General features: G+C 41.4%; 1 protein-coding gene across 6 annotated transcripts in view; it reads right to left on the bottom strand.

Annotated features, from left to right (window-relative positions):
• The window catches only part of FRY (FRY microtubule binding protein), a 526,666-nt gene that overhangs the window by 284,181 nt on the left and 229,286 nt on the right, over nt 1-13,199 (bottom strand). The window contains exon 1 of one of the 6 annotated variants that reach the window (XM_056561879.1): nt 3,030-3,771. The exons of 3 other annotated variants lie outside the window; for them this stretch is intronic. In XM_056561879.1, the coding sequence (XP_056417854.1) occupies nt 3,030-3,099 (70 nt within the window). In that variant the 5' untranslated portion in view covers nt 3,100-3,771. Of the gene's footprint in view, nt 1-3,029; nt 3,772-13,199 lie in introns of those variants that run through there. 2 more of the 6 variants (XM_056561875.1, XM_056561873.1) reach the window with 2 other exon arrangements.

The following is a 13,199-nucleotide window of genomic DNA, read 5'->3' as shown; positions in this document are numbered from 1 at the left end:
CCCGAGCCCCCAATGCTAAATCTGTATAAGCTCCCCCCCCCCCCCATCAACCATATAACACTGGTGTGAACCTTTTGGGACCCCTGAAACTTGGTGCAACTATGTCCATTAACACTGAGTGAATTATTTCTTAAATATTGCAAAAACATAACTGCATTTTTTTCTTCAACTTGATCCATTTTTGGGCAACTTCAATAAACCCTTAAAACTAGCAGAAAGGAAAAGTAGAGTAGAGACGAGTCCAGTGTTTCCCAACCAGGGTGCCTCCAGCTGTTGCAAAACTATAACTCCAGGCATGCTCATACAGCTGTTGGCAGTCCGGGCATGCTGGCAATTGTTGTTTTGCAACAGCTGGAGGCCCCCTGGTTGGAAAACACTAGATTAGATAAAAGTCATTTGAATTGAGAACGATCAGAACCTCATGATATTTGTCATTTTGACCAGAAAGTAATTTTCCGTAAAGGCGATAGAGGCCTGGGCCTATGGGTGACCCTGCGGGGAAGGACGTCTGCTTCCCAAGGGCAGGGATGGAGTAGAGTATCTGCACTCATTTGTTGGAGTCTTCAGTCAATACTTAAATACGCACACTTTATAGCTCTAAACTACAGTGTTTCCCAACCAGGGGGCCTCCAGCTGTTGCATAACTACAACTCCCAGCATGCCTTAGGCTGCGAGTTGTTATTTTGCAACAGCTGGAGGAACCCTGGTTGGAAAACACTGCTATACTATGTAAGAAAAATAGCAAAGAATAGCTTTGCTCTATATAAGCAGCATGGAATTAATAACACTGTAACACAACCATCACTGGTATAAGTCTTAACCCAGTCAGGTTTATCCTGGTGAATCAGAATGTTACCAGGGAGCATTTTGTGCCAACATGCGAGACCTGAGATATAATTCCCAAATAGCTTCAGACTGCAAAATGGGAAGAATTATTTGCTGTCTATAGTCGCCAATCATTAGGATGGTTTCAGTTCTGTTACTGAATTTTCAAAACTACAACTCCCAGCATGCCCGGACAGCCTTTGGCTGTCCGGGCATGCTGGGAGTTGTAGTTTTGCAACAGCTGGAGGCACCCTGGTTGGGAAACACCGATCTAGATCCTATAAAGGATCTATAAAGAACAGTACATTATCCCTCTTGTCTGTTTACCTATAGACAGCAGACCCCATTACTGTGATAACCTGTCCAGACATGCTGGGAGATGTAGTTTTGCAACAGCTGGAGGCACAGGGGTTGGCAAAAACCAATCTAGATCCTATAGAGAACAGTACCCCCTCCCTTTTGCCTGTCTACCTATAGACAGCAGACCCCATTACTGTGGTAACCTGCCCAGGCATGCTGGGAGATGTAGTTTTGCAACAGCTGGAGGCACAGTGGTTGTGAAATAGTAATCTAGATCCTATAAAGAAGCTATAGAGAACAGTACACTATCCCTCTTGTCTGTTTACCAATAGACAGCAGACCCCATTACTGTGGTAACCTGTCCAGGCATGCTGGGAGCTGTAGTTTTGGAACAGCTGGAGGCACAGTGGTTGGGAAATAGTAATCTAGATCCTATAAAGAAGCTATAGAGGACAGTACACTATCCCTCTTGCCTGTTTACCTACAGACAGCAGACCCCAATACTGTGGTAACCTGTCCAGGCATGCTGGGAGTTGTAGCTTTGCAACAGCTGGAGGCACAGTGGTTGGGAAATAGTAATCTAGATCCTATAAAGAAGCTATAGAGAACAGTACACTATCCCTCTTGTCTGTTTACCTATAGACAGCAGACCCCATTACTGTGGTAACCTGTCCAGGCATGCTGGGAGTTGTAGTTTTGCAACAGCTGGAGGCACAGTGGTTGGGAAATAGTAATCTAGATCCTATAAAGAAGCTATAGAGAACAGTACACTATTCCTCTTGCCTGTTTACCTACAGACAGCAGACCCCATTACTGTGGTAACCTGTCCAGGCATGCTGGGAGTTGTAGTTTTGCAACAGCTGGAGGCACAGTGGTTGGGAAATAGTAATCTAGATCCTATAAAGAAGCTATAGAGAACAGTACACCATCCTTCTTGTCTGTTTACCTATAGACAGCAGACCCCATTACTGTGGTAACCTGTCCAGGCATGCTGGGAGTTGTAGTTTTGCAACAGCTGGAGGCACAGTGGTTGGGAAATAGTAATCTAGATCCTATAAAGAAGCTATAGAGAACAGTACACTATCCCTCTTGTCTGTTTACCTACAGACAGCAGACCCCATTACTGTGATAACCTGTCCAGGCATGATGGGAGTTGTGGTTTTTCAACAGCTGGAGGCACAATGATTAAGAAAAACTGAAATAGATCCTATGGAGAACCCATAGAGAACAGTACAGCTTCCTTATTGCCTATCTACCTATAGACAAGACCCCATTATCTGGTGCTTTCCCTCTCCAAGCAATTGGATTGATTTGTTCATAAAGTTCGCAGCAGGTGTTCTGTTACCCTGTAGCATCTTGGGGGAACAATATATCATAGATTTGAATACACACATCCTCGCTTAACCTAAACATTTTAACAAGTGACCAACCTACAAGCAAAACTTCCACCCTTGGCCTTACACAGACAGTAATAAAAAACAATTACTGGGCATAATATTAAAATAATAAAAAAAAAGTGTTCAGCAAACTGCACCACACCCAAGCATTTTTAATAAGTTAACGCAATGCTAAAAATAACTTTGCATGAAATGATGACACCTCTTCCCTTACAGGAACAATGTAGAGAACATCCTAGAGATACAATGTGTAACAAGTAAACAAACAACACACACACATACACACTCAAACCTATATACAATGCATCCATTCTGTTTACATAATACACTATGTTTCTGTTTGCAGCCCAGGCTGCTTTCATCTTCCCAGCCTGACACAGCAGATTGACTCAGTGCCTATATACATCTTATTACCCAGCATACACCTATGATTCATATAAAAAAAAGGGAAGAGAGGGTTAATTTCATGGTAGGGGCAAATAAAGGATTAATCCAGCCTGTACTCACTGCTGCTCCAGGATTTCAGCAAATACTTGATACTGATCTCAAAGAACCCCGAGTCCTGCTGGCTGGCCATGTCTTCTGTAATGCAGGGTAGGGTTCTTCTCCTGCACCTCCTCCTCCTCCTCCTCAGGTACAGCTTATATCTATGAGGAGGTGACTGACACCAAAACTAGAGGTCAGCAAGGGAAATGAAGCCTGCAGATGGGTTTCACCTCTTCCTGCTAGGTAGAGCCCTCATTAAATAGACATGAGATGCTTCTTCTTCCAGGGTGCTCCCTCCTCCTTTCACCCTGTGAGGAGGAGGATGATGATGATGCTTCACTGCAGACTCTCTCTGGCTGAGAAGGATGATGATGGTGATGGTGAGTTTGGCATTGCAGGGTGTACAGGGGGTGAGCACTTCTCAGACACCTTTTGTTCCATGTATGCAGCTCTGGCTACATGCACATTGCTGGGAATGGCTCCTTTCCTCTTGGAGCTGCTTGCCTGTGTCTGCTTAAATCCTATAGCACTGGGGGCTGGCAGGCAGATAGGCTGCATGTGTATGCACCTCCTCCAGAAGACGCAGAGAGCTGGTTCTGCAGGGATAGGTCACTGTGTAGCTCCACTGACTGTGATTGCAAGCTCTGCAGCCCAGGATCCCCCAGCTACCAGGCTGCCTTCCCCAGACTGCATCATGCTGCGGTAGCTGCACCCATAGATCTGCTGCCAGTGACGTCCATGGGCAGCAAGCAGCAGTCAGCACAGTCGCAGAAGGGGAAGCACTTGGCTTTGTGCTCTCATTTGCCAGCTACTGTAAACACATTACATGTTCCAGGGGAAGGGGGTGGACTGATAAAGCTTCTCTCTGCCAGTCATGCTCATTGCTGCCCACCTTAATATTGAATCAACTCTTCATTTCCTGACTCATTGCTATGTCTACATGTCTAATGGAGATGAATCAGAGAACAAGCCCTGGACTCTATTCTGCACTGTATACAGTAGCACAGGAAGAAGGTGCTAGATGAAATACTAACATGAGATGATATACAGGCTGATATGGTCCACTGAGGTCTAGCAATAACTCATACACTAGTAGAGAAAAGTGTGGATGAAAGTGACTAAACCCTATAAGATAAGAAACATTTTTATTGGTGGTGTAAAATAAACATTCTCCTAAGACAGTGGTTTCATGGGGAATGCAGACAAAGAAAGAAGACAGAGAAGTTTTTATTTGCATATTTCAAATAATATAAAACAGTGGTCTCCAAACTGTGGACCTCCAGCTGTTGCAAAACTACAACTCCCAGTATGCCCGGACAGCCAACGGCTGTCCGGGCATACTGGGAGTTGTAGTTTTGCAACAGCTGGAGGTCCAGAGATTGAAGACCACTGTCCTATGACAAGTCCATTATTTATGGATCAAATAATATTTAAACCAACTACATAAACTTATACCATGCATATTAGAAACTATTATTTGAATATTTGATTCACAAATAATGGACTTGTCATAGAACAATGGCAACAGCTGGAGGACCAGAGATTCAGAGACCACTGTCCTATGACAAGTCCATTATTTATGGATCAAATAATATTTAAACCAACTACATAAACTTGTACCATGCATATTAGAAACTATTATTTGAATATTTGATTCACAAATAAAGGACTTGTCATAGGACAATGGCAACAGCTGGAGGTCCAGAGATCGGAGACCACTGTCCTATGACAAGTCCATTATTTATGGTTCAAATAATATTTAAACCAACTACCTAAACTTGTACCATACATATTAGAAACTATTATTTGAATATTTGATTCACAAATAATGGACTTGTCATAGGACAATGGCAACAGCTGGAGGTCCAGAGATTCGGAGACCACTGTCCTATGACAGGTCCATTATTTATGGATCAAATAATATTTAAGCCAACTACCTAAACTTGTACCATACATATTAGAAACTTATTTGAATATTTGATTCACAAATAAAGGACTTGTCATAGGACAATGGCAACAGCTGGAGGTCCAGAGATCGGAGACCACTGTCCTATGACAAATTCATTATTTATGGATCTAATTATATTTAAGCCAACCACCTAAATTTGTACCATACATATTAGAAACTTATATTTGCATATTTGATTCACAAATAATGGACTTGTCATAGGACAATGGCAACAGCTGGAGGTCCAGAGATTGGAGACCACTGTCCTATGCCAAGTCCATTATTTATGGATCAAATAATATTTAAACCAACTACATAAACTTGTACCATGCATATTAGAAACTATTATTTGAATATTTGATTCACAAATAATGGACTTGTCATAGGACAATGGCAACAGCTGGAGGTCCAGAGATTCGGAGACCACTGTCCTATGACAAGTCCATTATTTATGGGTCAAATAATATTTAAGCCAACTACCTAAACTTGTACCATACATATTAGAAACTATTATTTGAATATTTGATTCACAAGTAAAGGACTTGTCATAGGACAATGGCAACAGCTGGAGGTCCAGAGATCGGAGACCACTGTCCTATGACAAGTCCATTATTTATGGATCAAATAATATTTAAGCCAACTACCTAAACTTGTACCATACATATTAGAAACTATTATTTGCATATTTGATTCACAAATAATGAACTTGTCATAGGACAATGGCAACAGCTGAAGGTGCAGAGATTGGAGACCACTGTCCTACGTCCATTAATTATGGATCAAAAATGTTTTAATCCAACTCCTAAACTTGCACTATACGTATTAGAAACTGTCATTTGCAGATTTTATCCATAAATAATGGACTTGTCATAGGACAGTGGCAAAAGTTAGAGGTCCAGAGATAGGAAACAACTGTCCCATGATCTATTATTTATAGATCAAATATGCAAATAAGAAAGTTTCTAATACACATGACACAGTTTAAGGTGTTGGAGAAAACATTATTTGATCCATAAATAATAGACTTGCTAAGGATAGTGGCAACAGCTGGAGGTCCACAGATTGGAGACCACTGTCCTATTACAAGTCCGTTATTAATGGATCAAAAATACAAATATATGATTAGAATAGATATATGTATTAGAATCAGATATATGTATTAGAAACATATCTTATTTGCATATTAAATGCATAAATAATGGATTTGCCATAGGCTAGTGGGCTTCAATCTGTGGACCTTCAGCTGTTGCCACTGTCCCATGACAAGTCCATTATATATGGATTAAATAATATTTTATCCAGCCCCTAAGATTGCATCATAGGTATGAGAAGCTAAGAGAATTTTAGGAGTTGGATAAAAATTTGGATCCTTAATTAATGGACTTGTCATAGGACAGTGGCAACAGCTGGTGGTCCACACATTGGAGACCACTGTGTCCTATGACAAGTCCAATATTTATGGATCAAATATGCAAATAAGAGTTTCTAATACATATGATACAATTTTAGGAGTTGGAAAACTATTATTTGATCCCTGAATAACGGAATTACTAAGAAAATGCAAGAGGAGAGGGGGAGCACCATGCAAAAGGTTTTAGGGGGTCCCAGCGATCTTATCCCCTATCCAAAAGATAGGGGATACATTTTCTTAGCATACATTGAGGTATTCCAGAAGTGAAAGGGTTTAAAATTTGCAAATGTCCAAGTCTGGAGGATTTCACCCAAATGTTGTTTCCAGTCTACATTGTGAAGGCAAAGTGTTTCAGCCCCAAGCAGGAATATAAATTCGCCAAAAGAGAAGAAAGCTGAACAAGGGTCCCTCTGCTTACACTAATCTCTTCAGTGACCTACTGTTGAAGTTAGTGTTGTGTGGCTAAATATGTCAAAGACGTTTTCCTGTGTATTTGCACCACAGCAAGCCAACCTGTGTAGGCCCATCACAGTAGAGTGCAAGCTGATTGGACTGTATCCTGTCCGCAGCTGCATCTTAAAGGTACAGTTACAAATCATTCATTCATCTGCTTGAAAAGTATAACCTAGATGACCCATTGGTTGTACCTTGCAATAGGTCATCTAGAGTGGAAGCCTTCCTCTGCCCTTAGTGGTGGGTGCTCTCTGTGATGCCCATATGCCCTAACAGACTGTATACAGGGACTAGTATTATACAGAAGCACCTTAGCATTCATATTATGGCCACAAGTCCTGACTGTCTCATCCATTGATTGATTGAGCAGTAATGTATTGACCTCCAGCACCAGGAAGTGGGGCCAGAAAGTTAAACATATTTGTAAATTACTTCTATTAAAAAAATCTCAATCCTTCCAGTACTTATCAGCTGGTATATGACACACAGGAAGTTATTTCCTTTTTGAATTTCCTTTCTGTCTGACCACAGTGCTCTCTGCTGACACCTCTGTCCATGTCAGGAACTGTCCAGAGCAGGATAGGTTTGCTATGGGGATTTGCTTCTACTCTGGACAGTTCTTAAAATGGTCATAGGTGTCAGCAGAGAGCACTGTGGCCAGACAGAAAGGAAATTCAAAAAGAAATTAGCTTCCTGTGGAGTATATAACATCTGATAAGTACCAGAAGAATTAAGATTTTTAAATAGAAGTAATTTACAAATCTGTTTAACTTTTTGGCACCAGTTGATTTAGAATTTTTTTTCCAGTGGAGTACCCCTTTAAAGCAGGTAGCCTGGCCATGTGTGTAGAAGTGATGGGGGTGTACTTGGAGGAGACAAGGGCAGGGACAGGACAGTACTGGGCAGATCTCAGAGCAGAGACTAAATCCTCGCCTCTAGGCATGCTGGGAGAAAAGTCAGGAAGAGGAAGTAAAGCATTTACACATACAGGGCGGAACTGCTCAGAGATGTAACTTTGCAGGAGACTATGAAAATCTTAATAACGTGCATAGGGTGATTTATCTAGGCTTCTGCTATACTGCTGGATGTTATTTTCTATATTCATTTAGGTCCCGAAAACCCCCTTTAAAGAGTACCTGTCATCAAATGAAACTTTTAATATATTCTCCCTTATGTAATTATAATACAATTTCAAAATCACTTTTTTTTAAATGTTAAACCTTTATGTGTTTAAAATGCAATAAAAAAAATGGCCACTAGGTGGCTCTGTTCTGTTCCCTGACACAACTCATAAAGTTAGTTTGGTCTCCTCCCGGCCTGGCAGGAGACCAAACTCAGGAAACGCTTTGGGATAGCGCGGCACAGCTCTCGCTCACTGCCTGTCAATCAGGGAGGGAGTGCTGCGCCCACTGCACTCTTGACATGGTCGCGTCACCTGTGAAGGAGAGCTACGGGGAGATATTGCTCATTCATCGTTGCTACTCGGTTCAGGTGGACACATTTCACTATATGTACAGCAGAGAGGAGAGGGTGGAAGCGGTCCCCCAGCAGGCTTCAGTGACACTGCACCTGTTGGGGAACGCCCACTTCCTCCTGCCGGCAACTCACACTATGTGAGCAAGAATAAAGGTAGGCTACAGAGCTTTTTAAAGCTCAAATTTTTTTAAGGGCAGGAGGGGTGTTAGGAGTAGTTAGGGAACATTTTGTGAGTTAGTTTAGGATAGATCGTTTGGTGACAGGTACTCTTTAGGGCTTTGCATGCATACAGGTGTTATTTATTTATTTTTACAATATAAGACTGCGCTTAGAAAGGTAGTATATATTGGGGAATGCCCCAACATTGTCCTTTTGCTTTGTTTTTTAGCAGTGATCGGTGTCACTTGACAGCCCAGCTGTGAACCAGAATATGTAAGGGAATCAGGAAACTTTTTATCCCACGCTTATGGCAGGGCCTCAGGCATGGAGTCTGTATGACAGTGCACAGTGGCCATATGGCTCATTTGTACACAGCCGTACAGCCTCCCTAAGCAAATGTAAATATAATTATCATCATCATCATCAACAAAAAACATTATTATTAATATTATAATTATTAATAATAATAATTTATTGATGTTGTTATTATATTATGTATTATTATTAATAATAAAAATAATAATCAGAAAGAGTATGCCACAGATTTTATACATGAAATCTAAAAGCATACAGAGGTCCTTCTATGGCAGTCCTAAAACAGAGCTATAATACGGCTATGTGCTTGAGGCCTGTCAATTGCGTGAGCATAACCAGAACACTCCTACACCCAAAATAAAAATAAAATAATGGCGACAATAATTGAATTAGAATCTAAGCATTTATCTGGTATCTTATAACAATCTTCACTTCTATGTAAAAAAATAAAATAAAAAAGACTATTTGAGGGGTCAGGCTACAACCATTTAATAAAATGAAAATACAAGAATAAAACACATTCAGAACATCATGTCTTCCTTTAGAAGACAGGGCGATTTGATTTTTAGGTTCTAGGTTTTTAATTTTTTTAATTTTTTGTAATTTTTTTCAGATAAAGAACTTTAAAAATAGAACCTGTAGATTATCAGGGAGAGAGAAAAAAAAAAAACGCCAGATGAGATAAGAGACTTAACATAATAAAGCGCGACTCCTCTTGATTTAAGAATTTCTGAAGATTACATGATGGTTGAACAAGTTCTAAGAATGCTGAGGGGCTTTGAAGGCTTTCATCAGCGATTACTGAGTCGGGCAGGATACTTCAGTACATGGCACAAGAACACATCACATAGGTCTGGTCCTGACAGTATGACCTGGAGCACATGTCCACCATGTTAGGTAATGTTTGCCGAGGTCTAGGGTAACATTTAGAAGTGCAGCCAAGCATTTCAGGTGGTTCTTCATAGAGCAGCATATTTCATAGACACCCGGCTTATACACCATGACTGATGAGATCTCCCTAATGATCAGTCGCCCATGCGTTAGTGTGTGGGGGCAATAGGATGAACTCTAGTTCAGGTGGTGGAGGACACAGGTGAGCGGTACCAAGCTAGTGGGTGGTTGGGGTCAGCCACCCGAATCTCAGCATCATACCACAAATGTAGCAAGGAAAATACAAGCTAGAATCTGGTTGACCTTTTTTTTTTTTTTTTTTGCACTGGATTATTTACTGGTCACCTTTGCATTTTTTTGTGCCAAAATTGTCCCAGTTAGGCGCCAAATCGTTCACTACGTTTTCCCCCATACGGGAGCGCATACGGCAGGGGGGAGCTAAAAGCTCGCGCTCCCGTATGTCACCGTATGCGCTCCCGTATGTCATTCATTTCAATGAGCCGACCGGACTGAAACGTTCGGTCCGGTCGGCTCATTTTTGCGCCGTATGCGCTTTTACAACCGGACCTAAAACCGTGGTTGACCACAGTTTTAGGTCCGGTTGTAAAAGCGCATACGGCGCAAAAATGAGCCGACCGGACCGAACGTTTCACTCCGGTCGGCTCATTGAAATGAATGGCATACGGGAGCGCATACGGTCACATACGGGAGCGCGAGCTTTTAGCTCCCCCCTGCCGTATGCGCTCCCGTATGGGACAAAACGTAGTGTGAACTCAGCCTAACATGGTTACACTTAGAGATGAGCGAACTTACAGTAAATTCGATTCGTCACGAACTTCTCGGCTCAGCAATTGATGACTTTTCCTGTGTAAATTAGTTCAGCCTTCAGGTGCTCCGGTGGGCTGGAAAAGGTGGATACATTCCTAGGAAAGAGTCTCCTAGGACTGTATCCACCTTTTCCAGCCCACCGGAGCACCGGAAAGCTGAACTAATTTATGCAGGAAAAGACATCAACTGCCGAGCCGAGAAGTTTGTGACGAATCGAATTTACTGTAAGTTCACTCATCTCTAGTTACACCCTAGGTAGTGCCCAGACAAGCAGAAACTCTGTGGATGAAACATAGACAAACGGAAAAAAGATATAAATATCAGTACTGATCAGAGTGGCTTAAAGGGGTATTCCAGGCCAAAATTTTTTTTCATATATCAACTGGCTCCGGAAAGTTAAACAGATTTGTAAATGACTTCTATTAAAAAATCTTAATCCTTCCAATAGTTATTAGCTTCTGAAGTTGAGTTGTTGTTTTCTGTCTAACTGCTCAATGATGATGTCACGTCCCGGGAGCTGTGCAGTTCCTATGCGGATATTCTCCCATCATGCACAGCTCCCAGGACGTGACATCATCATTGAGCAGTTAGACAGAAAACTTCAGAAGCTAATAACTATTGGAAGGATTAAGATTTTTTAATAGAAGTAATTTACAAATCTGTTTAACTTTCCAGAGCCAGTTGATATATAAAAAAAGTTTTGGCCTGGAATACCCCTTTAATGGCTGAAATTAGTATGTTTGCTGATGTCCAACATTAGTGGCGGGTCCCGGCTGCTGTCAGCAGCCGGGACCCGCCACTAATGTTGGACATCAGCAAACCTACTAATTTCAGCCATTAAGCCACTCTGATCAGTACTGATATTTATATCTTTTTTCCATTTGTTTTTGCCTTCTATAAATTGAGCGTAGCTCCAGCATTTTTATTTCTTAGCCAAGTGTCAAGGAGGTGGGGTTGAGCGGCTCAAGTGCCACAGTCTGGCACACCTCTTTGCTGACCCTTACCTCACAGATCTCCCTTGATTGATGTTAAAGGAAGGGGCGTGGCATGACATCACGACCATCGCCATTCATACCCACAGTCTTGAAAAATGCGGAGTGCTGCAGGGAGCTGGGGAGTACTCCTTTAAGAGCCTTATTTTGTAAGTCAAGGAGAGCAGTAGGCTTTAGGTGGTGGGGGCCCATCTTATTTTGCTATAGGACCCAATGAATTCAAGTTACACTGCTGTTAGGGATCTACGTGGTGCAAAAAAAAAAAAAATATGGACTTGTAGAATTTTAAATCCAAATGTACCTTCAGCTCTAGATTTTATACGAGGGACCGTGGACATGTTATACTCGCTATATATCTTTTTAATTTTTTCAAAGTAAAGTTTTATTGAAATATTGCAATATCACATACAATACAGAAAAAAAAAGAAAGGAAAAACATCCCGGGTCAACCCGCTATACTTGTGCAAACATGTATAAGAGACATTATCTTTCCGCTATTTGTCTCACGCGACCATATATTCCACTTCTAAGTATAATTTGAAGCAACAGCTATTCGGGTAATGTCAGAAAGAGATGTCACCATGGGTCTCTATGCAAGGGGACGTACGGTTGGGGAAGAAGTGATGAAAAGGAGAGGATAAGAGACGGTAATACAGGAAAGAGAGAGAGTCAGAGGGAAGAGATACAGGCAGCTAAGGAAGAAGAAGCAGGTACCTACCTCGCGGACCACACCAACCACGACCACCGTCGTCAACCCCAGACCAAATTACAAATCAAGGCGTATGGGCAGTCCCGAATACTCACTATATATCATTGCATGCCGCATTATGAATGTTTGGGTAAGATATGGTCATGAAATGATTTCACATGGTGTTATATAGGCTCTATCAACATGACATCGCTATGTGTATGTAAAAAAAACACAACCCAACCCTAAAAAACTGTTTCCGAGCACACATTTCACCCATGGGGGAAAGAACTGGGGTTCTATGTTTAAAGGGGTACTCCGCTGCTATACATAAGATGTCCACTGCTGGGGCCCCCCATGATCTCCCGCAGCACCCAACACAAATTGTCCAGCGCAATACAGTATAGAAAGAATCGAAACTATTGTGCATCAGAGCAACTTTACACCCAGGTTGTGCACTGTACAATGTTTTGCCTTGTGATATTTCCCTGTATGCCGTATTTACTGTATTGCCCTAATCCTATTTTCTTCTAAAATGAAATTTATAGTGATAGCAGCACATTTTTGGCATCATTTGGAAACATTCCTTAGACAGCTGTAGCTGGCCGAGCAGTTTCAACAACATGCAGCCTTTTATATCAAGGGTTGTCAAATCTGTCTGGTGCCTTAACCACTGCTGAGCTGGCAATACCGGGGCCCACTTCATATCCCATATTATCTCCCTTCATATTTCTTTGGAATTATTCAGAATTTATTACAGTAAAAAAAAAAAAAAAAAGGTTCACACAGCATAGAGCCAGAGGCAGGGTAAAACATCCCCCTATGAGGCATGAGGCTTAGTCCATACAGCACATGGGGTGAGTGCGGGACACATTGATGCAGAGAAAAGTAAGTGAAGGAAATGCTTCCACAATACGGCTCATATAGTGCAATTTATATTCTTCTGTGCTAGAAAATAAATAAATAAAAAATAGTTATATATATATATATATATATATATATATATATATATATATTATAGTAAATTTGA

Source organism: Hyla sarda, chromosome 2, assembly GCF_029499605.1.
Source record: "Hyla sarda isolate aHylSar1 chromosome 2, aHylSar1.hap1, whole genome shotgun sequence".
Lineage (NCBI taxonomy): Eukaryota > Metazoa > Chordata > Amphibia > Anura > Hylidae > Hyla > Hyla sarda.
This window is presented reverse-complemented; position numbering and strand designations above follow the sequence as displayed.